Here is a 26,627-nt window from a genome sequence, read left to right on the forward strand (position 1 = left end):
CTTAATTTGAGATGAGTTTTATAAGGTTTAAACTTTTTCTTTACATGAAAGATTTCATCTGATATCCATTTTCTCAGCTACAAGTATAGAGGCTCTTAATCCAATAAAAAGTAAAACAGCTGGATTGTAAAAGCTCTGGATTATTAATGTATACCAAGAACAACTTAGTTTCCATTCAGCTTTACAACAACTTAAGCAAATACACACAATTTAAACAAATGATCAAACTGTCCTCCCCTTGCCCACCCCACCTCCAATCTTCTGGTGCATTTTCAAAATGGACTATGAAATTAAGCATAAAAATCATCAGAGTGCTCTCCTCAAAGTATGTGGAAGACTCTTGTTACTGAATACATACACCTAGAAAGTTGTAATTAGGGACTTCCCTGGTGGTGCAGTGGTTAAGAATCCGCCTGCCAATGCAGGGGTCATGAGTTCGACTCCTGGTCTGGGAAGATCCCACATGCTGCAGAGCAGCTAAGCCCGTGCACCACAACTACTGAGCCTGTGCTCTAGAGCCTGCGAGCCACAACTACTGAGCCCACGTGCCACAAATACTGAAGCCTGCGCACCTAGAGCCCGTGCTCCACAACAAGAGAAGCCACCGCAATGAGAAGCCTGTGCACCGCAACAAAGAGTAGCCCCTGCTCACCGCAACTGGAGAAAGCCTGTGTGCAGCAACAAAGACCCAACGCAGCCAAAAATAAATAAATAAAACAAATAAATTTATTTAAAAAAAAAGAAAGTTGTAATTAGATTTTACTGTACTAAGGGTATTAATATTTTTAAAATATTAAAACATTTTTAACAACGTATATGATTGATTTAAAAGTTAAACTAATTAGAAAGTAATAATTCAAAAATAAGGAAAGAAAATAGAAAGAAACCTGGATCAGGTAGGAGAAATAGAAAGCACCCAAAAAAGGAAATATTTAAATCTAAATATATTAGTAAGTACAGTAATTATAAGTGGATTACATGTTGTAGTGAGAGACAAAGACAGTCACACTGGATTTATAAGCAATTTAACTATAATTTATTTATGAGAGGTCACTGAATTATAAGAACATAGAAAATTGTAAAGTAAGGAAGTGAAAAAAGATATGCCTGAAAATACTAACCAAAATAAATCTGCAGGAGTTATGTCAATGTCATACAAAATAGGATTTTAGTCAAACGACCTTACTGGAGACAGGCTAAGATGGTACCTTTTATAAAAAGAAAATGTTGAGTCCATAAGGACTATCAAATATTTTTTTTTTGTATGCACCTAACAACATAGACAGTATAAGGAAAAAGGACAATACTACAAGAAGAAATAGATAAATCCACAATCATAGTGGGAGAATACATTCACTCCATAATCGACAGACAAACAAAATGCAAGAAAATCAAGAAATAGGAATTTAAATAACACAGTAAAAATTTGACTTAGATGTCTGTAAGCTCACACATTCATGAATATAATTCTGCTTAAAACAATTAAAATGTAAAATAATTTTATAATACTCATAATTCAGTATTTACAAGTTGAGTCTTTTCTTTCTAGCAGTTCCAAATGTCAGGCAAAAGACTTTCATCTGGTACCTCTTCCATTTTCTGAGCTTCAGGAAGAAAGGCTCATAAAAGCACTAAATAGAGAACCAGATCTGTGGTGGAACCTCTATATTTACAATATATGTTAGTTACCCAACAATATCTTATCTCATCTTTTAATGATATATACAAATCACTATTTGAAGTGTAAACATCATGTGAACACAACACTTTTCACACATGTATATATAAGCAGTCGTTACTTTTTAGATATACAGAAGCATTAAATGTATTTAATTTAGAAATATTGTTATTATAAACATTATTATACTTAGGTTTTAAATTATTATTTTGTTTTACAGTATTCATATTTTTGAATAAAGTTTAAATTTTTGGTATTAAATATGGCTAATGAAAAATATATATAATGATAAAAAACAGAGTGAAAGAGTGAAAGAAACATCAGATACAAAAAATGGTGGAATACAAAATGGTGGAATTACACTTAAAAATATCAATAATTGGTTTATATATGATTATGAGAGGTAATTAAAAGATCAGGCTGAATTCTAAAATATAGACAATTATAAGTTTCTTACAAAAGATAGAGCAAAATCATAAAGACACAGGAAAATTAAAGTAACACGATAAAAAAAAATGTATCACACAAATACCAACCAGAAGAAAATTTATGGAGCTACCCTGATAGCAGATAAGGTAGTTTTAAAGGAAAATAAACAAATAAAAACTATAAAAATGATGAAGTGGGTCTCTTCATTAGGACAAAATGTTCTGTCCCCCAAGAATGTTATCAATTTAAAATTTATATGCACATAAATAATAGAGTATCATAAGATATAAACCAAAGCTTGCCATGACTAAATAGAAAAATCCACAAAGTGTAAGATTTAACATATCTAATTCAGTGATTATAAAAGAAACAGATAAATCATCAATAAAGATCTAAAGTATGATGGGAATAATTACTAAAGAAGCAAATGGTTGAAGATATATTCATGAACAAAAAAGTGTTCTGAATTTAATTAAAAACAATTTATAAGATTTATGTTTAATTACTTACTATCAAGATTCTCCTGTCTGATAGTTCTAAGGTTCTTAGTTTGAGATTGGTTTCTTGAAAAAAAACCTTTCTTCTCAGGAGGTAGATTTTCAAGTGTTATCGTATCGTTTTTCTCGTTTTGAAGAGGAAATGCTAAGTAGAAAATGATACATGTATAATGGAACTTCTGGATATGCCAAATAATCAAATTTTCTTTCCATAAAGGTGAATTGAGAAAAATCATGTGAATAGTTTTCATGACTGTGTGTGGAAGTAGTCAGTCTTGTTACTTAGTAATTACTGACTGCACAAATACCAACCAAAAGGTATCATTACTTTTGCTTTCGTTCTCTAATTATCTTAGGGTATTCACACTTTAGGTCATTTAGTTTTACTTCTATGAAATATATGCTCAAATACATATTCATGAACCAAAGGAAAAAAAATCTTCTGATGAGTTTAATTTAAAATGATTTAAAGTTTCCTTTTATTATACTTACTATTGCGTCTCTCCTCTCTGGAAGTTATTTGTTTCTTTACTTGCAATTGGGGTTTTGAAACTGAAACTTGTTTCACAAGCACAGGATTTTTATCTGGTACTCCATAATAACCCATATAAAGAGGTGCATTTAGTCCACTAAATGTGCAATCTCTAGATTTCAAATTTATAACAAGTGTACAGTAGCATTTTGTCTCATTTTTATAAAGTCATAAGTCAATAATTATAATGCTAGATCTGTCATAAAACTGGATGATGCTGAAGCTGTCTCATTATTTCATAAATATTCCTAAGCAACAAATACATTTCATATTGGTCTTCAGGTTTCATGGGTTATTTATGCTTTAGTTTAATACATAATAATAGACCAAGCAATGAAAATGCCTATGCAGAAGATCATTCATTAATTGCAAAACACTTACAACCATCTACATGTTCAAGCACAGGACACTGATTGAATAAACTGATATATATACCACAACTATGGTATTGGTATAAGTACTGCTACAATGGTAGATAATTAAATAGATAAGATAGTATATAAACATCTGTACGCAGAGTGAGATATTCCCCTCTGTACTAATACATCAGATGTTTGCTGGATGACGTTTCATGGGGAAATGAAAGACTAGTTGAAACACTGGTGGAGCTCATGCCCTTTCATGTTTAGACGCATATTATTGCAGTAAGTGAATAAAGGCTTGTTATTTTCAGTTTGGTTCGTTGTCTTTATACACCACCTTCACAACTGGTAGCTCTCTCTCAGTGACAAATGGTGGCAAGCAGGGTGGCCCAATTAAGCACAATGCCTTTCTGGAAAAGTAAAAAGCATGAAGACCCCCCAGGGCATTTTGGGGAGATGCTTGAGAAGACTACAAGGCTTCTTGGGAAGTACCAGCTGGTCATTTGCAGGAGTCTGAGGGTCCTAAAATGCACTCTGCCAGCCACAGCAATGAGTCTCAGGAAGTGCTATGTCAAGAATGCCCTGGGGCACTGCTGGAGAGGGCTAGCAGATTGTTTATGCAAGCTTTTGGGGTTAGAGGGGTAACAGTGGTCCTTCTCTTTAGTCCCAGACTCCCTGCCAAAATGCCTGGTGGGTCAAATTAGGGATCCAACAGAGGGGCTCTGGGAAATCTAGGGAAGCAATTCCCTGGCTACTGCTATTGTCCTCTGATGATAGTACTAAGTACAAGCTAAGCTGCACCCAACCATTGCTGTCAGCTTTTTTTTTTTTTTTTTCGACACGTGGGCCTCTCACTGTTGTGGCCTCTCCCGTTGCAGAGCACAGGCTCCGGATGCGCAGGCTCAGCGGCCATGGCTCATGGGCCCAGCCGCTCCACGGCATGTGGGATCTTCCCGGACCGGGGCACGAACCTGTGTCCCCTGCATTTGCAGGCATACTCAACCACTGCGCCACCAGGGAAGCCCTGCTGTCAGCTTTAATGAGGTCCCAGACAACGATGGACAGCCTACAATATAGTAAGTTATTGAGACTCATGATTTAATTAAATATAGAACTCCTTGGGATTGCTTTGCCCAGTGATATAAAGAGATCTTAGAGACCTGGATTGTTCACTTGCATGATGAAGGAGGTAATCTTAAACTTCGTGAGGGACCATGATACTTTGGGTTGTGGTCACTCTAAAACCCCTTTTTAAGTCTGCCCTGACAGCAGAAAGTTTGCTCAAGGAGGAGGAAGAAAGAGGGAAGATGAGAGGCAAATACCAAGACGCTCTCCTTCCTCAGCTGGGAACTGTTCATGCTCTGACAGCTTTCCGCCTGAACCTATCACTAAAATCATGTTTGGACCACCAATGCAGAGTCTAGAGCAGCCCTTTTAATCATGCTACAATAATGAGTAAGAACAGTAGATAAGATTGTTAACCAGCTCACATTTCTAGGTTTATTTGTGCTACTCCTGCTGGTTATCGAACTAAATCAAACTTCTTCATCAGGTCAGGTGACAATGTTCTGCAACAAAATCCAGAACCTAACGGACATATTTTCAGGCACAGAGAAAACAGCTTCTGCCCAAATAGTAAAGACTGACTGACAAAGAGAGCAATATAAAACGGTAACCATGTGCTCTCCCCTGGATGATGCTTCTAGAGAAGCCCTCTGAGTCTGGTTATTCAAAGAGGAGGTTGATGACCAGATATTAGGCTATAAGGGCCACAAAAGGTAGCACCATTAGGGTCTGCATGTTAACAAGTGCTATGATTAATGAAAGTGTTATCCCCTCAGCTTCTCCCTGTGAATATGGAGATGAATAGGTGAGCCCTTCTAACTTGTACTGCGAACTCTCAACTTCAAAGACTGGGTCCCAATATCCCCAGTAGGGACCAGAGGTTGTATCCCAGGGTCAGAGTTCAATGGGGAGGTAGGGAAGAATTATATTTCTGGGCCTTTTGGATACTAGCGCAGAGGCAACTGTGACGCACAAACCCCATCACCAGAATGAGGGGAAAACAAATAATGTCTCTGATTTTGGGTCTGAGGCCACTACCAGTTGGACCCTTACCTAGACCCACTGTGGATGGGTCTCTGTGGCCAACTCCAAACTCCAAATAAAACCTTTTTATGTCATTCACTACTGAATGTATTACCAATAGAGATGTATTGTCTAAGTGAACACCTGCTCACATTTGCCCACAAGCCCCGAAGAAAACTGCTCCAGTTAACACCATTTTAGTGCGGTACATGGAAGACCACAAACCTCCCTGACTAGCAGCCCCTAGTGCTGTTGTTTCTCAAAAATAGTAGCAACTGCCTAGAGTGAAAAAGAAAAAAGCAATGCCTTCATTGCTGAGTTTAAGAACAACAAAGTTCTTCATGAGACTAATTCTCCACTCAATAGCCCTATCTCACCTGTGCACATGGCCCTAGGAGCATGGAGTCTCAAGGGATTATCGGCAGCTCAACACTGTAGCAAAACTCTAAGCACTGGCAGTACCTGACTTTGAAACTGTCACAGAGGCTACTGCCCACCAAGATAAAGAAACTTGGTGTACAACAAATGACATCACTGTCCACGTGGATAATCCAGGATCAGTTTAATTTTATGTGGAATGGGGTGCAATATACGACTAATGTCCTTCCACAAGTCTACCTAAATTCCCCTACTATTTGTCATCAGATACAATAAGACCTAGAAAAAGTCTGGCTACTGGAAGGAACACTAGCCTTCCACAAAACCGAAGATGTCTTCCTGGTGGTCCCAGACAAGGTCATTACCCAATAAGGACTGGTCACTCTGCAGACTCACATGGGGCAACATGACTGAGCCATTAACACAAAGTACCAGGATCTATCATCCAAGTGAAATTCCTAGGCATGATCTGGAAAGGGTGACAACATCCTATTCCAGAGGAGATGACTGCCAATATTTGATCCTCTCAACTCCCCCAAATAAAAAAGAGATCCAGCAATTGGTCATACTTTTCTGGTACTGGCACTTTCCACGCAGGGAACTTGATGGTACCTATCTATGAGGTTACCAAGAAGACCTCGCCCTGTGTGGGGCCGGATTAACAGAATACACTGGTGCGGGTATGGGGAGTCTCTAGCAAGCCTCCCAGGCTGCCCTTCCCCTAAGCCTCTCTGATTCCTATTTGCTGTTTTAGTTACAGATCTCAAAAACTTCTCGGTTTGTCAATTGGCGCCTATGGCAGAATGGCCCTGATACTGGTCAGAAGTGCCCACTGGGCATAACTTCCCGGAACCTGTAATCTCCCAGAATCATCTAAAAGGTACACACACTTTGAGATACTATTGGACAGTTATTGGTCCTTGGTGGATACTGAGTGCACGTCCTATGGCTGTTAAATAATCTTATGACTAGAAATTCCAATCTGAAGGTATTAACACTTTTGATTTTGTTCTCTAGTTAACTTAGGGTATTCACAGTTTAGGTCATTTATTTTTACTTCTATAAAATATACACTTAAATACATATTCATGAAGCAAAGAAAAAAGATCTTCTGATGAGTTTAAAATAATTTAGAGTTACCCATAATTATTATACTTACTTTGACTCATCTCCTTTCTGTAAGGTATTTGTTTCTCTACTTGCATTTGGGGTTTTGACACTGAATCTTGATTTACAAGCGTAAGATTTTCACCCAGTACTCCAATATGACCTACATAAAGAGATCCATTTAGTCCACTAAATGGGAAAACAGATCCATTGTGAAATCTCTAGATTTCAAATTTATAACAAGTGTACAGTAGCATTTTCTCTCATTTTTAAAGTTATCAATGAACTGCCATAATGTTAGGTCTTACATGAAAATAAGAGAAGTTTTAATGGGTGCTACTGAAACTGTCTCGTTATTTCATAGATATCTTGAGGAATCAAATATATTTCATACTAATCTCTACTTTTGGGGTACGTATACATTACATAAATACACAATAGTAGATGAAACAATAAAAATACATATGTACAAGGTTATTCATTACAGTATTATTTGTAATTGCAAAATATTTTAAACCACCTAAATGTTCAAGAATAGGATATTGGTTGAATAAACCAAGGTGTATATTATGGTGTATATATATAAACCAAGGTGTAAATTATGGTATAGTATAAACTATGGTATATAATGTACTATTTTACATATTTATGTAAAAATTTTTAAAAGATTTTTATAAACTACATGGAGGAATTTCTAGGAGGTAATGTTAAGTGGAAAAAATTTTTTAAAGGTTATCTAGTATACTAACTTTTGGCTCAGAAAGCAGTAATCGGAAGAAATGAGAAATAGATACTAACTTTACAAGATGAAGCACAGAAAAGATAAGCAAAAAAATCATGTAGTTGGTTACCTGCCAGAAGACAGGGTGGGAGAAAGGACTGGGGAATGCATGGGAAGGACTGGGGAAGAAATGACGCTCTTAAGTATACCTTTGGTATAATATTTACTTCTGGAAGTAGGTCAATGTTCCATACATTCCAAAAATAAAACTAAATCAACAAGGATAAGAAGAAGAAACGAAAAAACATAACGAAATGAACCTACTGAAGGGTTAAAAAAATGATTCAAATTAGTCATAAATAGTGTTTGAAACATACCCTCAGACTTGGGCAAGAGTATGGGGTACAGACAGAAAGCAAATCACTAAATCTTCCTAGTAGGCTTTTTTTTTTAGTGGTATGTGCTAAGTAATTCTGTAACAAGGGTTGAAGCATTGTAGAGTTAAGCAAATACATAACTCTGCTGATGTTTTAAGAGTCAGGATTAACACCCTGGAAGAAAGGACATACACATATGAAACGGAGGAAGGCAAGAAGGAGACCTGAGGGACTAGAACTGAAGGTGTCTGGGAGTCCTCATGATTTCTAAAATATATGTGCACATAACATATGCATATATGTGTGCACGTGCACATGTATGTATGAATATATGTACATGTGTGTCAAAACTAAGGAGTGTGGATCCAAGTGAAAATCCTATGTGTCATCTCACCTGGCAGTTACCATGGGAGAAAGCTTCCTACCCACACTAGACCGACTGCACAGCCAGTATATTCATGGGTTCAGGCCCCTCCAAGCCAACCACAGTCTTACACAGCCCCAGTTAAGGGCTCAAATGATGCACTGTTCTGTTCAGGTGACTCTGCTTTGACAACCTCACTGGGGAGGCTTGAAGACGATTTTCTCCTATCTGACTCAGTTTTCGCTACTTTTCCATTCCTAGGCCTTCCTGCATTCCCCACCTCCTGGGTCCATAAAATGGCAAGAGCCTTTAGTTTAGGGCTCCTTTGGCAATGAGACAATCCCCCAACCATTTCTGATAAAACATCTCTTACCTGGGGCCTTCAGTGGGGAAAAATGGAATAATAAAGCTGGGACCTTTCCTGTTTAGATTCATACTTATGCTATCACAGTAATCGAATAAAGGTTTAATTGTTATTTTCAGTTTGGCTTGTTATAATTGACCAACTCAACAACTGGCAGTGCTTTCTCTGACAAATTGGTGCAGTGAGCAGGATGGATAGTACAGGCACACCTTGGAGATGTCACGGGTTCAGTTCCAGACCCCCGCAACAAAGTGAATATTTCAGTAAAGCGAGTCATATGAATTTTTTGGTTTCCCAGTGCACATATAAAAGCTATGTTTACACGATACAGTAGTCTATTAATTGTGCAATAGCATTATGTCTATAAAAATCAATGTACGTATCTTATTTTAAAAATACTTTATTGCTACAAAATGCTAGCCATCATCTGAGCCTTCAGCTAGTCCTAATCTTTTTGCCACTGAAGGGTCTTGCCTCGATGTTGATGGCTGGTGGCTGATCAGGGTGGTGGTTGCTGAAGGCTGGGGTGGCTGTGGCGATTTCTTAAAATAAGACCACAGTGAAGTTTGGCTCATTGGTTGACTCTTCTTTTCATGAATGATTTCTCTGTAGCATGCAATGCTGTTTCACAGCATGCAGAACTTCTTTCAAAATGAGAGTCAATCCTCTCAAAACTTGCTGCTGCTTTATCAACTAAGTGCATATAATATTCTAAATCCCTTGTTGTCATTCCAGCAATCTTCACATCATCTTCACCAGGAGTAGATTCCATCTCAAGAAACCACTTTCTTTGCTCAACCATAAGAAGCAACTCTTCATTCATTAAAATCTTCTCATGAGATTTTACCAATTCAGTTGCATCTTCAGTCTCTACTTCTAATTCTAGTTTTCTTGCTATTTCCACCACATCTGTAGTTGCTTCCTCCACTGAAGTCTTGAATTCTTCAAAGTCATCCATGAGGGCTGGAATCAACTCCTTCCAAACTTCCCTTAATGTTGACATTTTGACCTCTTCCCAAGAATCATGAATGTTCTTAATGGCATCTAGAGTGGTGAATCCTTTCCAGAAGGTTTTCAATTTACTTTGCCCAGATCCATCAGAGGAATCATTATCTATGGCAGCTATAGCTTTACAAAATGTATTTCTTAAATAATAAGACTTGAAAATTGAAATTACTCCTTCATCCATGGGCTGCAGGATGGATGTTGTGTTAGCAGGCATGAAAACATTAATCCTGTTGTACAGCTCCAGAAGAGTTCTTGGGTGACCAGGTGCATTATCAGTGAGCAGTAATATTTTGAAATTTTCTGAGCAGTAGGTCTCAACAGTGGGCTTAAAATATGTAGTAAACCATTTTGCAAACACATGTGCTATTATCTGGACTTTGTTGTCCATTTACAGATCACAGGCAGAGTAGATTTAGCATAATTCTTAAGGGCCTTAGGATTTTCAGAATGATAAATGAGCATTGGCTTCAACTTCAAGTTACCAGCTGCATTAGCCCCTAACAAGAGTCAGCCTGTACTTTGAAGTTTTGAAGCCAGGCATTGACTTCTCCTCTCTAACTCTGAAAGTCCTAGATGGCATCTTCTTCCAATAGGGGGCTGTTTCATCTACATTGAAAATCTGATGTTTAGTGTAGCCACCTTCATTAATTATCTTAGCTAGGTCTCCTGGGTAACTTGCTGCAGCTTCTACGTAAGCACTTGCTGATTCCCCTTGCACTTTTGTGTTATGGAGATGGCTTCTTTCCTTAAACATCATGAGACAACTTCTGCTAGCTTCAAACTTTTCTTCTGCAGCTTCCTCACCTCTCTTGGCCTTCATAGAATTGAAGAGAGTTAGGGCCTTGCTCTGGATTAGGCTTTCGCTTAAGCAAATGTTGTGGCTGGTTTCACATCTTCTGTCCAGACCACTGAAATTTTATCCGTATCAGCAATAGGCCTGTCTCGCTTTCCTATTATTTGTGTGTTCACTAGAGTAGCAATTTTAGTTTCCTTCAAGAACTTTTCCTTTGCATTCACAACTTGGCTATAGTTTGGAGCAAGAGGACTAGCTTTTGGCCTTTCTCGGCTTTCGACATGCCCTCCTCACTTAGCTTAATCATTTCTAGCTTTTGATTTAAACTAACGCGCAACTCCTCCTTTCAGTTGAACATACAGAGGCCACTGTAGGGTTATTAATTGGCCTAATTTCAATATTGTTCTGTCTGAGGAAACAGGGAGGCTAGAGGAGAGGAAGAGAGCCGGTAGAGCAGTCAGAACACACATAACATTTATCAATTAAGTTTACCATCTATATGCGTGTGGTTTGTGGTGTCCCAAAACAACTACAATAATAACATCAAAGCTCACTGATCACAGATCACCATAACAAATATAATAATAATGAAAAAAGTTTGCATATTGTAAGAATTACCAAAATGTGACACAGAGACATGAGGTGAGCAAATGCTTTTGGAAAAATGGCACCGATAGACTTGCTTGATGCAAGGTTGCCACAATCCTTCAATTTGTAAAAAATGCAGTATCTGCAAAATGCAATAAAATGAGGTATGCCTGTAAAGCACAGTGCCTTTCTAGGAAAGCACAACTCTGAAGATCCCATGGGGCACTTTTGAGAGGTGATACAGAGGTCCATCAGACACTCTCAAGTGATACTAATGGATCACATGCAAGAGCCTGAGAGTTCCATGGGTGCTTCATCAGCCATGCTCATGGGTCTCAAAAAGGACTAGTGGACCCTGGGGTTTCTTTGGGGAGTGCTAGTGACTTTTTACATAAGCTTTTCAGGTATAAGGGGGAACAGCGGTCCTTCCCTTTAGTTTCCACCCCCTTGCCCAAACTTGACTCAACTCCATGAGTCAAATTACAGATCCAAAAGAGACACTCATAGGAAAGCTAGGGAAGCAATTCTCTAGCTACTGATGGGAACAAAATTCCTTCCTCTAGTGATGGGAACAAAATTTGTCAGAGACCCTGAATTGCATCCCAATACTACTGTTAACTGTAAACATGTCCCTGGCACCAAAAGACAGCCTAAAACAAAGTGAATTTTTGTTGGGACTTATGCCTAAAATGTAAAATAATGAAGAGCCTTTTGGGATTACTTCACCCCAGCAATCTGAAGCTCTCAGAGACTTGGGTAGTTTGCCTCCAAGATGGAGGAGGTAATCTTGTTTTACTTACTAAGAGAATGGTACCTCTGGTATGTGACCCCCACTTTCAGAGTACAAAACAGCAGCTACTTTGCCTAAAGAAGAAGATGGCACTGGGATGAAAGGAGACAAGCACTCAAGATCATTTGGGCTCTGAGAGATTTGACCCCATGCACCATGAGTTCCTTGCCACTAAACAGCAAGGAACTCATGGTTCCATGGTTGAATTATACTTCCAGTGGATATAGTTTCCTTGTGAGCCACCCTAGTGGTGTCTTAGATGTACAAATGTGGGGTAAGAACAATAGATGATGAGACTGTCAACAAGACTCAGATTTCCAGGTTTGTTCACATTAACTTCTTCTGGTTACTGAGCTCAATTAAACCTCCTCACAAGGCCACATTGATCATTCTGTAACAGTCCAGATCTTCACTGACAAATCACTGAGTTAAAAAAATGTGGCTACTGCCCAGAAGGCAAAGACCAACCAGTAGAAAGAGCAATGTAAAAATGGTAAGCCTGTTGCCCCTCTTAGACCATTTGGGCTAGATCCTTCCCAAAGAGATCTCTGGATCCAGGTTACTCAACAAAAGCTTCCCAAAGAGGAGACTGATGGACTTTCCCACCAAGAACTTATGGTCATAGAGTGAGTGGGCCATGGGATCCACTAGGCTGCTCCACTAGAGTCTGCAAGGTCATGGCCTTACGATTAATACAAGTGCTATTCCCTCTGCTCCTCCCAGTGAACCTGGGGGTAGGGGTGGGGAATTAAAATCCACTATTAACTTTTAACCAAGTTTTTCAGCTTTTAAAAATAAATAAGACTAGTGGCTGGGCCAAGGTTTCTATGTCTCTAGTGGGGAACAATGGTCCTATATCAGGTTAAGAGTTCAATGGGGAGCTAGGGGAGAACCGCATTTATTGGGTCTCCTGGATACTGGTGCATAGTTAACTGTGCCCTCCACAATCCCTGACACTACAATGAGGGGGTTATAGGTTAAACTGTTCCCACTTCCCCTCTACCAAGAGGGAATTCTTATCCCACGGTACCTTAGAATGTGACCTTATTTAGAAATAAGGTCTTTACAGAGGTAATCAAGTTAACATGAGGTTATTAGAGTGGGTCCTAGTCCTTATAAAAATGGGAAATCTGAGCACAGAGACAGACAAACATATGGGGAGAGCACCTTGTGAAGATGAAGGCATAGATCAGGGTGATGAATCTACAAGCCAAGGAATGTCAAATGTTGCCAGAAAACCACCAGAAGGTAGGACAGAGGCAAAAAACAGTTTTTTTGCTCGAGTCCTCAGAAGAAAACAACCCTACCAATATCTAATCCCACACTTCTACCATCCTGATTGTAGGACAATATTTTTTTAAGCCATTCAGTTTGCGGTCCTTTGTTATAGCAGTCCAAGCAAACTCATATAGATTTCTGGTACTGGGAAGTGGGCTACTGCTGTAAAAAAAAAACTTTAAAATGTTGAAGCCAAAGAACACCAAATATTGCCAGCAAACCACCAAAAGCTAGAACAGAAGTATTGAACAGATTATCAATAACAATCCCTCAGAATCCCTGCTGACACCCTGATATCAGACTTCTAGCCTCCAGAACTCTGAGACAATAAATTTCTGTGTTTTAAGTCAATGAGTTTGTGGTACTTTGTTACAGCAGTGCTAGGAATCTAATACAAAGAAGAAACAAACAATGCTCTCTGGTTTTGAGTCTCAGTCCAATACCATCAGAACCTTTACCAGATACAACTATAAGTGGGCCCCACTGGAGCATTACAATTGTTATGACCACCATTGTAATGGCTCCCACTATTGAATATATATTGGTACAGATGTACTGTCTAAGTGTATCCCTGCTTGAATTCACTCCAAAGTCCTGAAGGTAGTTGCTGCAGTTAGGGACATTTTATGGCATGTGGGGACCATAAACGTACCCTCCTAACACTGTGCAGTTCTACTGTTTACCAGTAAGGTATCAATGGACTAGCAGAGAAAAGATATAGCTATCCTAATTGCTGAGCTTAATGGAGCCACAGTTTTCTGAGACTAATTCTCCATTCAGTAGCCCTGTTTGACCTGTGCACCTGGCCTCAGTCGCGTAGAGACTCAACTGATCGTGGCTCAATGCTGTAGTGCAGCCCTAGGCACTGGCACTAACTGACTTTGGGACTGTCACAGAGGCTACTACCCAAGATGAAGAAGTTTGGTGTACTACATCTCAAACTCTCTCTTCAGTATCACTGTCCACACAGATGATCAGAATAGGTATAGATATAGGTATAGGTATACATATAAAAACTGGGGAGAGTCTGACTCCAGGCCAAAATTCTATGTGTGATCTTTCAGGCTCAACCATGCACAATTACAGAGGCCTTATCTGGCAGCTGTCATTGGGAAAAACTTCACACCCCATACTATATTTGAGGCACAGCCAGTGCACTGCAGGCGTTGGAGGTAGTTGCAGTCATGGACTAAGATCCATCCGGACTGGCATATCTGCATTCTAGCTCAAGTGTATCCATTGGGAAAACTCCTTATGAGGCAGAGGAGACCTCAGGTGAGGCATTATACTGTTCAGAACTTCTGCCTAGACCATCTTACTGGGTGGCCTTAAAAACTCTTTTTCCATTCTGGTTCAACACTTTTCCATTCTAAGCCCTCTCTCCTCTACTTCCTCGTGGCACTTGGGTCCATAAAACATCAGAGGCTTTTGGGAGGACTTAGTCCACAGTAAGATGTTCCTCTCATCTGCTCTGATGCACATGACCCACCTCTGGGCCATTCTGTGGGGCAAATAAAACATTGGTGGAGCTAGGGCCCTTTCTTGTTTAGGCTCTTGCTTATACTATCTCAGTAAATAAATAAATACTTAATTGTTACTTTCAGTTAGTCTTAATTTACCAACTAAAAACTGGCAGCTCACTTTTTGACAAACTGACACACTGAGCAGGCGGTCGATGAAACACAATGCTCTTCTAGAAAAGCAAAATACTGAAACTTCTACTGGGCAACTTTGGGAGATATGAAAAAAGTCTTTGGGGGTGCTCTGACATAGTACTAGTGGATTGTTTGCGTGAGTCCAGCAGGGCTCGTTATCAGCTATGCCAGTGATTCTCAGACAGTGACAGTGGATGCCACAAAACACTCTTGGAGAGTGCTAATGGATTGTTTACATAAGATTTTCAGTTCTCAGGGGAATGGTCCTTCCCTTGAGCTCCCAACTCCCTGGCTGAGTTCCCACAGTAAGTCCAATTAGAGAACCAACAGAGGGACTCTAAAAAAGCTAGGGAAGCAATTCTCTAGATGCTGATTATTGTTCTCTGATGATGGATCCAACAATCAGAGACTCTGTGAGTTGAACTGTATCCAATGACTACTGTTATCTCCAAGCACATTCTTGGTGCCAAAACAGAGCCCAGAACACAGCAGTTATTAAAGCTTGTCCCTTTAATTAAAAATAATGTAGAGCCCTTTGGAATCACTTTATCCAGTGACCTGAAGAGGCCTTAGAGCCTTGGGTAGTTTGATTCCTTAATGAAGGATGTAATCTTATTAAACTTAGCAAGAATGGTGCCTGGTGGTATCCATCAATACAGATCCTTCCCACTTTTACTCAGACCTCTAAGCTTTCATAAATAAACGTGACTAGAGGTTAGACAAGGTCTCTATGTCGCCAGTGGGGAACTGAGGACATATGCTAAGGTCAGAGTTCAAACTGTGGAGGGGAAATACTGCATTCCTTGGGCCTTTTGGATACTGGTGAATAAATTTCTGGGATTTCGACAGTCCCTTATAAAAGGATGAGGAGGAAACAGATAATTCTCTGTAGTTTTAGTCCACCCACCACTAGGACTCTTTTCCAAACCCAACTATGAGTGAATACCCTTTGGACCACTACAAACCTCCATTATTGTGGTTTCTACCACCAAATATGTTATTGGTAGAAATGTACTTTTTATATCAAACAGCACTAACCACCCCCCACCAAGATAAGATTTACAGTTAGGGTATTTTAGTGGGGTATGTGAAAGATTATGATCTACCAAACTACTGGCAACTAGCACCTCTGTCTACCAAAAACAAAGTCACAGGCCTTGGTAATAAAAAGGGGCAACTGTCTTCATTGTTGAGCTTTCAAAGGCCAACAAATATCTGTAAACTATTTCTCCATTCAGTAACTCCACCTGGACTGTGTGCAAGACCTTTGGTGCCCAGACTCTAAATTGATTAGGGTTACACAAAGCGTTAGAGCTACCTATGGCACCAGTGGTACCTGACATTGTGACAGTTATAGAGGTTATATCATCCAAGATAAAGAATCTTGGTGTCCTGTGGTTGACATCACAAACGCCCTTCTCAGCATCCCTCTCCATATGCATGTTCAGAATTAGTTTGTTGTACGCAATATGGGTTGTATTACACCACTAATGTCCTTCCATGAGACTCCCTAAATTCTCTACCTGTAATAATGCATAGGTAAAGACTTGGAAAAAGTCCTGCTCCTTGAGGGAGCACTAACCTTCCACTCTATTGATGAAATCATCCTAGTGGGCTCAGACAAGGGCACTACCCAAAAAGAACTGGATGTCCTGTTCACCTACAAGTATCATGTAGCTAGGCTGTTATTAACAAGGTACATGGACCTAAAAATGAAGTAAAATTCCTGGGCATGATCTGTAAGGGGCATAATCCAGGGAAGATGACTGTCATGCTTTCGGCCCTCTCTGTCCCCCTAAATAAAAATCATCTGAGCAATTGGTGGGACTATACAGATACCGCCACACTCTCACAGGGATCACACAGCACCCAACAATCCGGTTACCATAAAGATGACTACATTTGGCTGGGGCCTTGATGGACAGGATCCCCTGGAAGCCATTCAACTGACTACCCCAGATGCCCTTTTTGTGGACCCCTCTGATTTTCGTTTGCTGTTTCAGTTAGGACTCTCAGTAACATCTCTCTTTGCCTACTGGAATCTATGGCAGAAGGCCACTACCATACATCAGAGGCATTCAATGGACTTTGGGTCCACAATCTGCCAGAGCTGGCTAAAAATTGCATATCCTTTATGAGAGAGTTGGTGCATATCCTTTATGGGACAATTATTGGTCTGTTATTGGCCTTGAGAGCATGACCTTGGTCATGTAATAATCTTAGGACAAGAAATTCCAACCAAAACATAGAATACATTTGCTTTTGTTCTATAGCTTTGTTAGGGTATTCATATCTTATGTCAAAGTTTAAAACATCTATAAAATATATGTACAAAGACACATTCATGAACCAAATAAAGTTCTTCTGATGTATTTAATGTAAAACTCTATAGAAAAGGACTTGGGATTAGCTCAAGATGGTGGAGTAGGAGGACATGACTTCACCCCCTTCTTACAGAACCACCAAAATCACAACTAACTGCTGAACAACCACCAATGAAAAAAAGCTAGAACCTACCAAAAGAAAGATACCCTATATCCAAAGACAAAGAAGAAGCCAAAACGAGATGGTAGGAGGGGCACAATCACAATAAAATCAAATCCCATACCCGCCAGGAATCCAAACACAACACTAAAGTTAGTCATCAAATCACAAAGAGAACAAAAGAGGGAGGGAAGAAAAAAGACCTACAAAAGCAAATCCAAAACAAGTAACAAAAAGGCAATAAGAACATACATATCGATAATTACCTTAAACATAAATGGATTAAATGCTCCAACCATAAGACATAGACTGGCTGAATAGATACAAACATAAAATCCATATACATGCTGTCTGAAAGAGACCCACTTCAGATCTAGGGACACATACAGACTAAAAGTGACGGGATGGAAAAAGATATTCCACGCAAATAGAAATCAAAAGAAAGCTGGAATAGCAATACTCCTATCAGACAAAATAGACTTTAAAATAAGGACTGTTTTACAGAGTCAAAGAAGGACACTACAATAAATAAAGAAACAAAGAAGGACACTACATAATGATCAAGGAATTAATCCAAGAATAAGATATAACAACTGTAAATATATATGCACCCAATATAGGAGCACCTCGATATATAAAGCAAATACTAACAGCCATAAAGGGAGAAATCAACAGCAACACAGTAATAGTGGGGGACTTTAACACCCCACTTTCATTAATGCACAGCTCATCCAGATAGAAAATTAATAAGGAAATACAGGCCTTAAATGACACATTAGATAGATGGACTTAATTGATATTTCTAGAGCATTCCATCCAAAAGCAGCAGCGCATTCTTCTCATGTGCACATAGAACATTCACCAGGACTGAACACATGCTGGGCCACAAAGCGAGCCTTGGTAAATTTAAGAAAACTGAAATCATATCAATCATCTTTTGTGACCACAGCACTATGAAATTAGAAATAAACTACAAGGAAAAAAAAACTGTAAAAAACACAAACACGTGGAGGCTAAAAATATGCAACTAAACAACCAATGGCTTACTGAAGAAATCAAAGAGGAAACCAAAAAATGCCTACAGACAAATAAACATGAAAGCACAATGATCCTATGAGATGCAGTAAAAGCAGTTCTAAGAAGGAATTTTATAGCAATACAATCTTACCTCAGGAAACAAGAAAAATCTCAATTAAACAACCTAAACTTATGCCTAAAGGAACTAGAGAAAGAAAACAAACAAAACCTAGCTAGTAGACGATCAGAGAAGAAATAAATGAAATAGAGATGAAGAAAACAACAGCAAAGATCAATGAAACTAAAAGCTGGTTCTTTGAAAAGATAAACAATATTGATAAACCTTTAACCAGACTCATCAAGAAAAAAAGGAGAGGACTCAAATCACTAAAATTAGAAATGAAAGAGGAGAAGTTGTGACACCACAGAGACACAAAGAATCATAAGAGACTACTACAAGCAACTATATGCCAATAAAATGGACAGCCTGGAAGAAATGGACAAATTCTTAGAAACATACAGTCTACCATGATTGAACCAGGAAGAAACAGAAAATATGAACAGGCCAATCATAAGTACTGAAATTGAAACTGTGATTAAAAAACTCCCAACAAACGAAAGTCCAGGGTCAGGTGGCTTCACAGACAAATTCTATCAAACATTTAGAGAAGAGTTAACACCTATCCTGAAACTGTTCCAAAAAACTGCAGAGGAAGGAAAACTCCCAAACTCATTCTATGAGGCCACCATTACTGTGATACCAAAACCAAACAAGGATACCACACAAAAAAGAAAACTACAGGCCAATATCACTGATGAACACAGACACAAAAATCCTCAACAAAATACTAGCAATCTGAATCCAACAATATAGTAAACAGATTGTACACCATGATCAAGGGGGATTTACCCAGGGATGCAAGATTTTTCAAGATCCACAAATCAATGAGTGTGATACATCACATCAATAAACTGAAGAATAAAAACCGTATGATCATCTCGATAGATTCAGAAAAAGGTTTTAAGAAAATTCAACACCTATTTGTGATAAAAACTCTCCAGAAAGTGGGCATAGAGGGCACATACCTCAACATAACAAAGGCCATATATGACAAACCTACAGATAACATCAAACTCAACAGTGAAAAGCTGAAAACATTTCTTCTAAGATCAGGAACAAGATAAGGATGTCCACTCTCACCACTTTTATTCAACATAGCTTTGGAAGTCCTAGCTACGGAAGTCAGAGAAGAAAAAGAAATCCAAATTGGAAAAGAAGAAATTAAACTGTCACTGTTTGCAGATGACATAATACTATAGATAGAAAATCCTAAAGATGCTACCAGAAAACTACTAGAGCTCATCAAAGAATCTGGTAAATCTGCAGGTTACAAAATTAATACACAGAAATCTGTTGCAGTTCTACACACTGACAACGGAAGATCAAAAAGAGAAGTTAAAGGAACAATCCCATTTACCATCACATCAAAAAGAATAAAATGCCTGAAAATAAACCTACCTAAGGAGGCAAAAAACCTGTACTCTGAAAATTATAAGACACTGATGAAAGAAATAGAAGTTGACACAAACAGATGGAAAGATATACCATATTCTTGGCTTGGCAGACTCAATATTGTCAAAATGACTATACTACCCAAGGCAATCTACAGATTCAATGCAATCCCTATCAAATTACCAATGGCATTTTTCACAGAACTAGAACAAAAAATCTTAAAATTTGTGTGGAGACACAAAAGACCCCGAATAGCCAAAGCAATCTTGAGAGAGAAAAACAGAGCTGGAGGAATCAAGCTCCCTGATGTCAGACTATACTACAAAACTATAGTCATTAAAACAGTATGGTACTGGAAAAAAATGGGAATATAGATCAATGGAATAGGATAGGAGGCCCAGAAATAAACCCATGCACCTATGGCCAATTAATCTATGACAAAGGAGGCAAGACTATACAATGGAGGAAAGACAGTCTCCGCAATCAATGGTGCTGTGATAACTGGACAGCTACATGTAAAAAAAAGAAGTTAGAACACTCTTTAACACCATACACAAAAATAAACTCAAAATGGATTAAAGACCTAAACGTAAGACTGGACACTATAAAACTCTTAGAGGAAAACATAGGCAGAACACTCTCTGACATAAATGGCAGCGATATCTTTTTTGATCCGTCTCCCAGAGTAATGGAAATAAAAACAAAAATAAACAAACGGCACCTAACTAACCTCAAACTTTTGCACATCAAAGGAAACCATAAACAAAAAAAAAAGACAACTCACAGAATGGGAGAAAATATCTGCAAACGAAGCAACCAACAAGGGATTAGTCTTCAAAATTTACAAACAGCTCATGTGGCTTAATAGCATAAAAACAAACAACCCCAATAAAAAAAAAATGGGCAGAAGACCTAAATAGACATTTCTCCAAAGAAGACATACAGATGGCCAAGAGGTACATGAAAAGATGTTCAACATCACTAATTATGAGAGAAATGCAAATCAAAAACGCAATGAGACATCACCTCACACCAGCCAGAATGGCTGTTTTTGCACCAGTACAATACTGTCTTTATTACTGTAGCTTTGTGGTATAGTTTGAAGTCAGGGAGCCTGATTCCTCCAACTCCGTTTTTCTTTCTCAAGATTTCTTTGGCTATTCGGGGTCTTTTGTGTTTCTATACAAATTGTAAGGTTTTTGGTTCTAATTCTGTGAAGAATGACATTGGTAGTTTGATAGGGAGTGTACTGAACCTGTAGATTGCTTTGGGCAGTATAGTCATTTTCACAACACTGATTCTTCCAACCCAAGAACATGGTATATCTCTCCATCTGTTTATGTCATCTTTGATTTCTTTCATCAGTGTTTTACAGTTTTCTGAATACAAGTCTTTTGCCTCCTTAGGCAGGTTTATTCCTAGGTATTTTATTCTTTTTGTTGCCATGGTAAATGGGAGTGTTTTCTTAATTTCTCTTTCTGATTTTTCATTGTTGGTGTATAGGAATGCCAGAGATTTCTGTTCATTAATTTTGTATCCTGCAACTTTACCAAATTCATTGATTAGTTCTAGTAGTTTTCTAGTGGCATCTTCAGCATTGTCTATGTATAGTATCATGTCATTGGCAAACAGTGACAGTTTTACTTCTTCTTTTCCAATTTGTATTCCTTTTATTTCTTTTTCTTCTCTGATTGCTGTGGCTAGGGCTTCCAAAACTAAGTTGAATAAGAGTGGTTAGAGCAGACATCCCTGTCTTGTTCCTGATCTTAGTGGAAATGCTTTCAGTTTTTCACCATTGAGTATGATGCTTGCTGTGGGTTTGTCATATATGGCCTTTATTATGTTGAGGTAGGTTCCCTCTATGCCCATTTAATGGAGAATTTTTATCATAAATTGGTGTTGAAATTTGTCAAAAGCTTTTTCTGCATTTATTGAGATGATCATATGGTTTTTATTCCTTAATTTGTTAATGTGGTGTATCACACTGATTGATTTGTGTATATTGAAGAATCCTTGCATCCCTGGGACAAATCTCACTTGATCGTGGTGTATGATCCTTTTAATGTGCTGTTGGATTCTGTTTGCTAGTATTTTTTTCAGGATTTTTGCATCTATGTTCATCAGTGATACTGGTCTATAATTTTCTTTTTTTGTGATGCCTTTTTCTGGTTTTGGTATCAGGGTGATGGTGGCTTCGTAGAATGAATTTGGGAGGGTTTCTCCCTCTGCAATTTTGGAAGAGTTTGAGAAGGACTGGTGTTAGCTCTTCTTAAAGTTAGTTAGGATCAGTGGCACTTCGTGGGTGGACCTCCTTAAGAGTGTCTGACAGCAGAAAGTTTGATCAAGGAGGCTAAGAGGAACACTCAAGTCCTTCTTCCTCAGCTAGAAACCATTTGGGTTGTGACAGCTTTGGCCCACCAGATGGGTTATCTATGACTAAAACACATGTTTAGACCAAGTTTCCAGAGGATAGCAGCCCTGCAGACTACACTGGTGGTCCCTTGGTTCTACAATGAGAGAGTGACAGTGGTGGATGATGAGATTGTTAACAAGACTCTAAGTTCATTAGTGCCACTCCTGCTGGTTATCAAGCTCAATTAAAGCTCCTCATAACATCAGGTCCGTCTGTTAGTGACATAATCCAGAACTTAACTGACAAATTCCTGGGCAGGGAAAATGTAACTACTGCCAAAATAACAGAGAGAGACCATCACATAAGGTGACATGAAAATGGTAACTGGGAACACACTAGTGGAGAATTTGGGTAGTGCTCTCCCAATACCTCTGGGTCTGTTTTTTAAACAGTGGGAGCTCAAAAGAAGAGATTAATGGGTTCTCCACTTAGGAACTCATGGCCAAGTAGCATACCTTAAGGGGCCAAATGGCAACCCCTATAGGGTATGCCAGGTAATAATGACCCCTATGACTAACAGAAGTGCTATTTCTTTTCCTTCTTCCAGCAAATTCTAAAATGAATCATAGAGCCTTACCAACTTTTACCCAAACTTTTTGGATTAAACAAGACTATGAAATGTCCAATGTTCCTAAGTCCAGAGTGAAGAAGTGAGATCCTATGCCAAGGGTCAAAGTTCAGAGTACACATGAGGGAGAACTGCATTTCTTGGGCCTTTGGTAATGGTCCACAGTTGATGGTGACCCCCAATCCCCTGGAATGAGAATGAGAAAATTGATAATGCTCTCTGATTTTCTGTCTGAAGCCAACACCACCAAGATCCTTACCCAGCCTGACTACAGGTGTAACATATCATTATTGTGGCACCACTACTGAATGGATTATTGTTATAGATGTATTATCGATATGTATACCGGATTACACTTACTCTAAAGCCTAAAGGATATTATTGCATTTAAGACCATTTTAGTGGGGCATATGGAAGACTGTAAACCTACCAAACTATTACCTGCTAGCAGTATTGTCTCTCAAAAACAGCATTAATTGCCTCAGGAATTCAAAAACAAACAAACAAAACTGCCCCCATTGCTGTGCTTAAGGAAGCCAAGGTTCATTATCTGAGTTTTGCAAAAGGCCTTGGGTACCTGGAAACTCAAGCAAAAATCAGGCTCAGTGATGTAGTACAGCTATGGCAATAGCATTACCTGACACTGTGACTGACATAGCTTTTGCCCAAGCTGAGGGAAATAGGTATGAAGCAATTCACATTGCAAATGCCCTTTTCAGCATCCCTGTCCACACAGATGATCAGGATCAGTTTGCCTTTGGTGTAATGCGTTGCAATACACCTTTAATGTCCTTCCACAAGGCCATGAGCAGGAAGAAGTCCCACTTCCAGATGGAGCCCTAGCCTTCCATATATTAATGAATGCCTCCTAGTGGGTCGAGGAAAGGGTACTACTCAACCAGGACTGTATGCCATTTTGACGCACATGTAGCAACATGTTTAGGACATTACTATGGACAAGGCACAAGGGCTTATGAATCCTGGGAAATTTCTGGGAATAAACTGAGAAGGGACAGTAGCTCTCAGTCCAGAGACAATAACTGCCTAGTTTTAGTCATGCTCAGGTTCTCAGCCCCAACAAACACAAAGGATGCCCAGTGACTTGTGGGAGTATTCAGATACTGGTACTCACAACTTCCCCTACAAGGCCACCTTGATGACAGCACCCATCAATCAGGTAACCAAAAAGACCTTTACCCTGAGTGGGGCCTGACAACAGGATACCCTAGAGACCCTCCAACGGGCTACACAGGCAACTCTTTTCCTTGCCCCCTTGAATCCACCGCCTTTTAGGTTGCAGGTCTCAGCAACCTCTCTGTTTGCCAATTGGAGCCTGTGGCAAAAGAACACTGCCACACATCAGAGGTGCCAGCTGGCTTTGGACTCATAATCTTCTACCGTTAACTGAAAGTAAACACCCTTTGAAAGACTACTGACCAGTTATGGATCTTGGTGGACACTGAGTGCAGAAGTCCCGCCATGAAGTAGTTTTATAACAAGAAATTCCAACCAAATGTTAAATGTTTCTTCTTCTCTAGTTGTTTTATGGTATTCACATTTAGATCAAAGTGTAAAATTCCTATAAATTATATGCTCAAATACATATTCATGAACTAAAGAAATAAGTTCTGATGTGATTACTTTTTTAACATTTAAAGGTACCTATAATTGTTATACTTACTACTGTGTTGTCCTCCTCTGGAAGTTATTTGTTTTTGTACTTGCATGGGGAGTTTTGACACTGAATCTTGATGTTTAAGCACAGGATTTTTGTCTGGTGTGTCATCATGAGCTACATAAAGAGATGCATTTAGTTCCTCCATGGAAAAACATATCTAGTATGCAATCTCTAGATTTCAAATTTATAACATATATACAGCAAAATTTTCTCTCATTTTGATAAAGTTATAAGTAAATTACCATAATGTCAGACGTGACATAAAATTTGAGAGGATATTTTTAATGGGCATTTGTTAAAGAAGGTGTAACACTAACATTTCTAGGCAATATCTATTGATCTACCTATCTATATATATCTGTTGTATGTGTGTGTGTATATATATATATAAATATATACACACACACACATACATACACAAAATATTCCTGCCACGGGTGGTGATCTGAGCATGTATGCCAAGGTCAGAATTCAAAGTGGGGTGGGGCACTGCTGCATTTCTAGAGCCCTTAGGCTACTGGTGCACAGGCGACCATGATCTCCATAGCCTCTGACACCAGGTGCTGGGGGAAAGAGATAAAGCTCTCTGGCTTTTCATCTGAGGCCACCACCAAGGACACCCTTGGTCAAACACTACACTGTGAGTGTATCCTTTCAGGCAACCACAAAACTCCATTTTTATGGTCCCCGCTACTGAATGTGTAATGATGTAGATGTATCTTCTATGTGCACCCACACTCGAATTCAGTTCCCTCATGGGAACTGCTGTATTTAGGGGCATTTTAGAGGGGCACGTGGAAGACTGAGAACCTCCAGACTAAACAGTGCCTCCCACTTGTGTCTCCCTAAACTAATTCCTGGGAAGAAAAAGACATAAACTGCTCTCACTGCTGAGCTTAATAAACAGAAATTTCTCCATGAGACTATTTCCCATTTGAATAACTAACTTGATCTTTGCACACAGCCTCAAGTACATGTGACTCAACTGATTTTGGTAGGTCAATGCTATAGTACAGCGGTGAGACCCGGTGGTACCTACACTGTAACTGTCATACAGGCTGTTTTCCAAACTGAAGGACCTCAATATGCAAATCAAATGCCCTTTGCTGCATCCCTCTCCACATAAATGATCCCAGTTATTAGTTTAACCTTATATGAAAGGAGTTGCAATATCCTACTAATGTCCTTCACATGGCCACCAAATTGCTCAAATATCTATAATCAGGGCACAGCTCATGACGTCTAAGCAGCCTGCTCTCAAAGGGAGGACTAGTTTTCATTCAAGTGGGCCCAGACAAGGACACCCCCAACAAGGATTAGATCCCTGTGAACCCACCAGTAGCTCTTGGCTGGGCCATCAGTACACACAAGGCACAGTTAGTTACCTGGTAACTTAGTGAAATTCCTGGACATGTCCTCTAAGGGGCATGACATCTCATTCCAGAGGATAAGACTGCCACACTTGGGCTAATCAACTCCAATAAATAAAAAGCGGTCCAGCAATTAGTGACATTCTTTGACCACCTGCACTCTCATTTGCCCATGTGGAGCCCTTGATGACACCCATCTATGCGGTTACCAGAAAGGCTGCTTCCTTTCAGTGAGGACACAACCAAGAGGGTGCCCTAAGGACCCTCCAACAGGTCCCATGACCCCCATCTGATGCTTGATTTACAGATCTCAGAAACATCTGTTTGCCATTGGAGCCTATGGCAAAAGGCTGCTGTGACACGTAGAGGAATCCATTGCACTTCTGTACCCATAATTACCTGGAGTCAGCTGAAAGGCACACTACTTTGGAGAGACAATTATTCACCTGCTATTGGGCCTTGGGGCATTCATCTTCTGGTCATAAAATAATCTTAAGAACAGAAATTCCAACCAAAGGGTTCAATATTTCTGTTTTTCTCTAGTTATCTCATGGTATTCACACTTTAGTCAAAGT

General features: G+C 39.2%; 1 protein-coding gene across 27 annotated transcripts in view; it reads right to left on the bottom strand.

The window, feature by feature from the left end:
- Positions 1-26,627, bottom strand: part of CCDC7 (coiled-coil domain containing 7) — a 331,505-nt gene that overhangs the window by 133,115 nt on the left and 171,763 nt on the right. For 25 of the 27 annotated variants that reach the window (XM_067702677.1, XM_067702668.1, XM_067702526.1 and 22 more), the window contains 3 exons: positions 24,686-24,796; positions 7,124-7,234; positions 2,618-2,749 (listed from right to left, as the gene is read on the bottom strand). In XM_067702677.1, the coding sequence (XP_067558778.1) occupies positions 2,618-2,749; positions 7,124-7,234; positions 24,686-24,796 (354 nt within the window). The remainder of the gene's footprint in view (positions 1-2,617; positions 2,750-7,123; positions 7,235-24,685; positions 24,797-26,627) is intronic. The other 2 variants (XM_067702614.1, XM_067702658.1) reach the window with 1 other exon arrangement.

The sequence above is a fragment of the Pseudorca crassidens genome, chromosome 1 (assembly GCF_039906515.1).
Source record: "Pseudorca crassidens isolate mPseCra1 chromosome 1, mPseCra1.hap1, whole genome shotgun sequence".
Classification (NCBI taxonomy): domain Eukaryota; kingdom Metazoa; phylum Chordata; class Mammalia; order Artiodactyla; family Delphinidae; genus Pseudorca; species Pseudorca crassidens.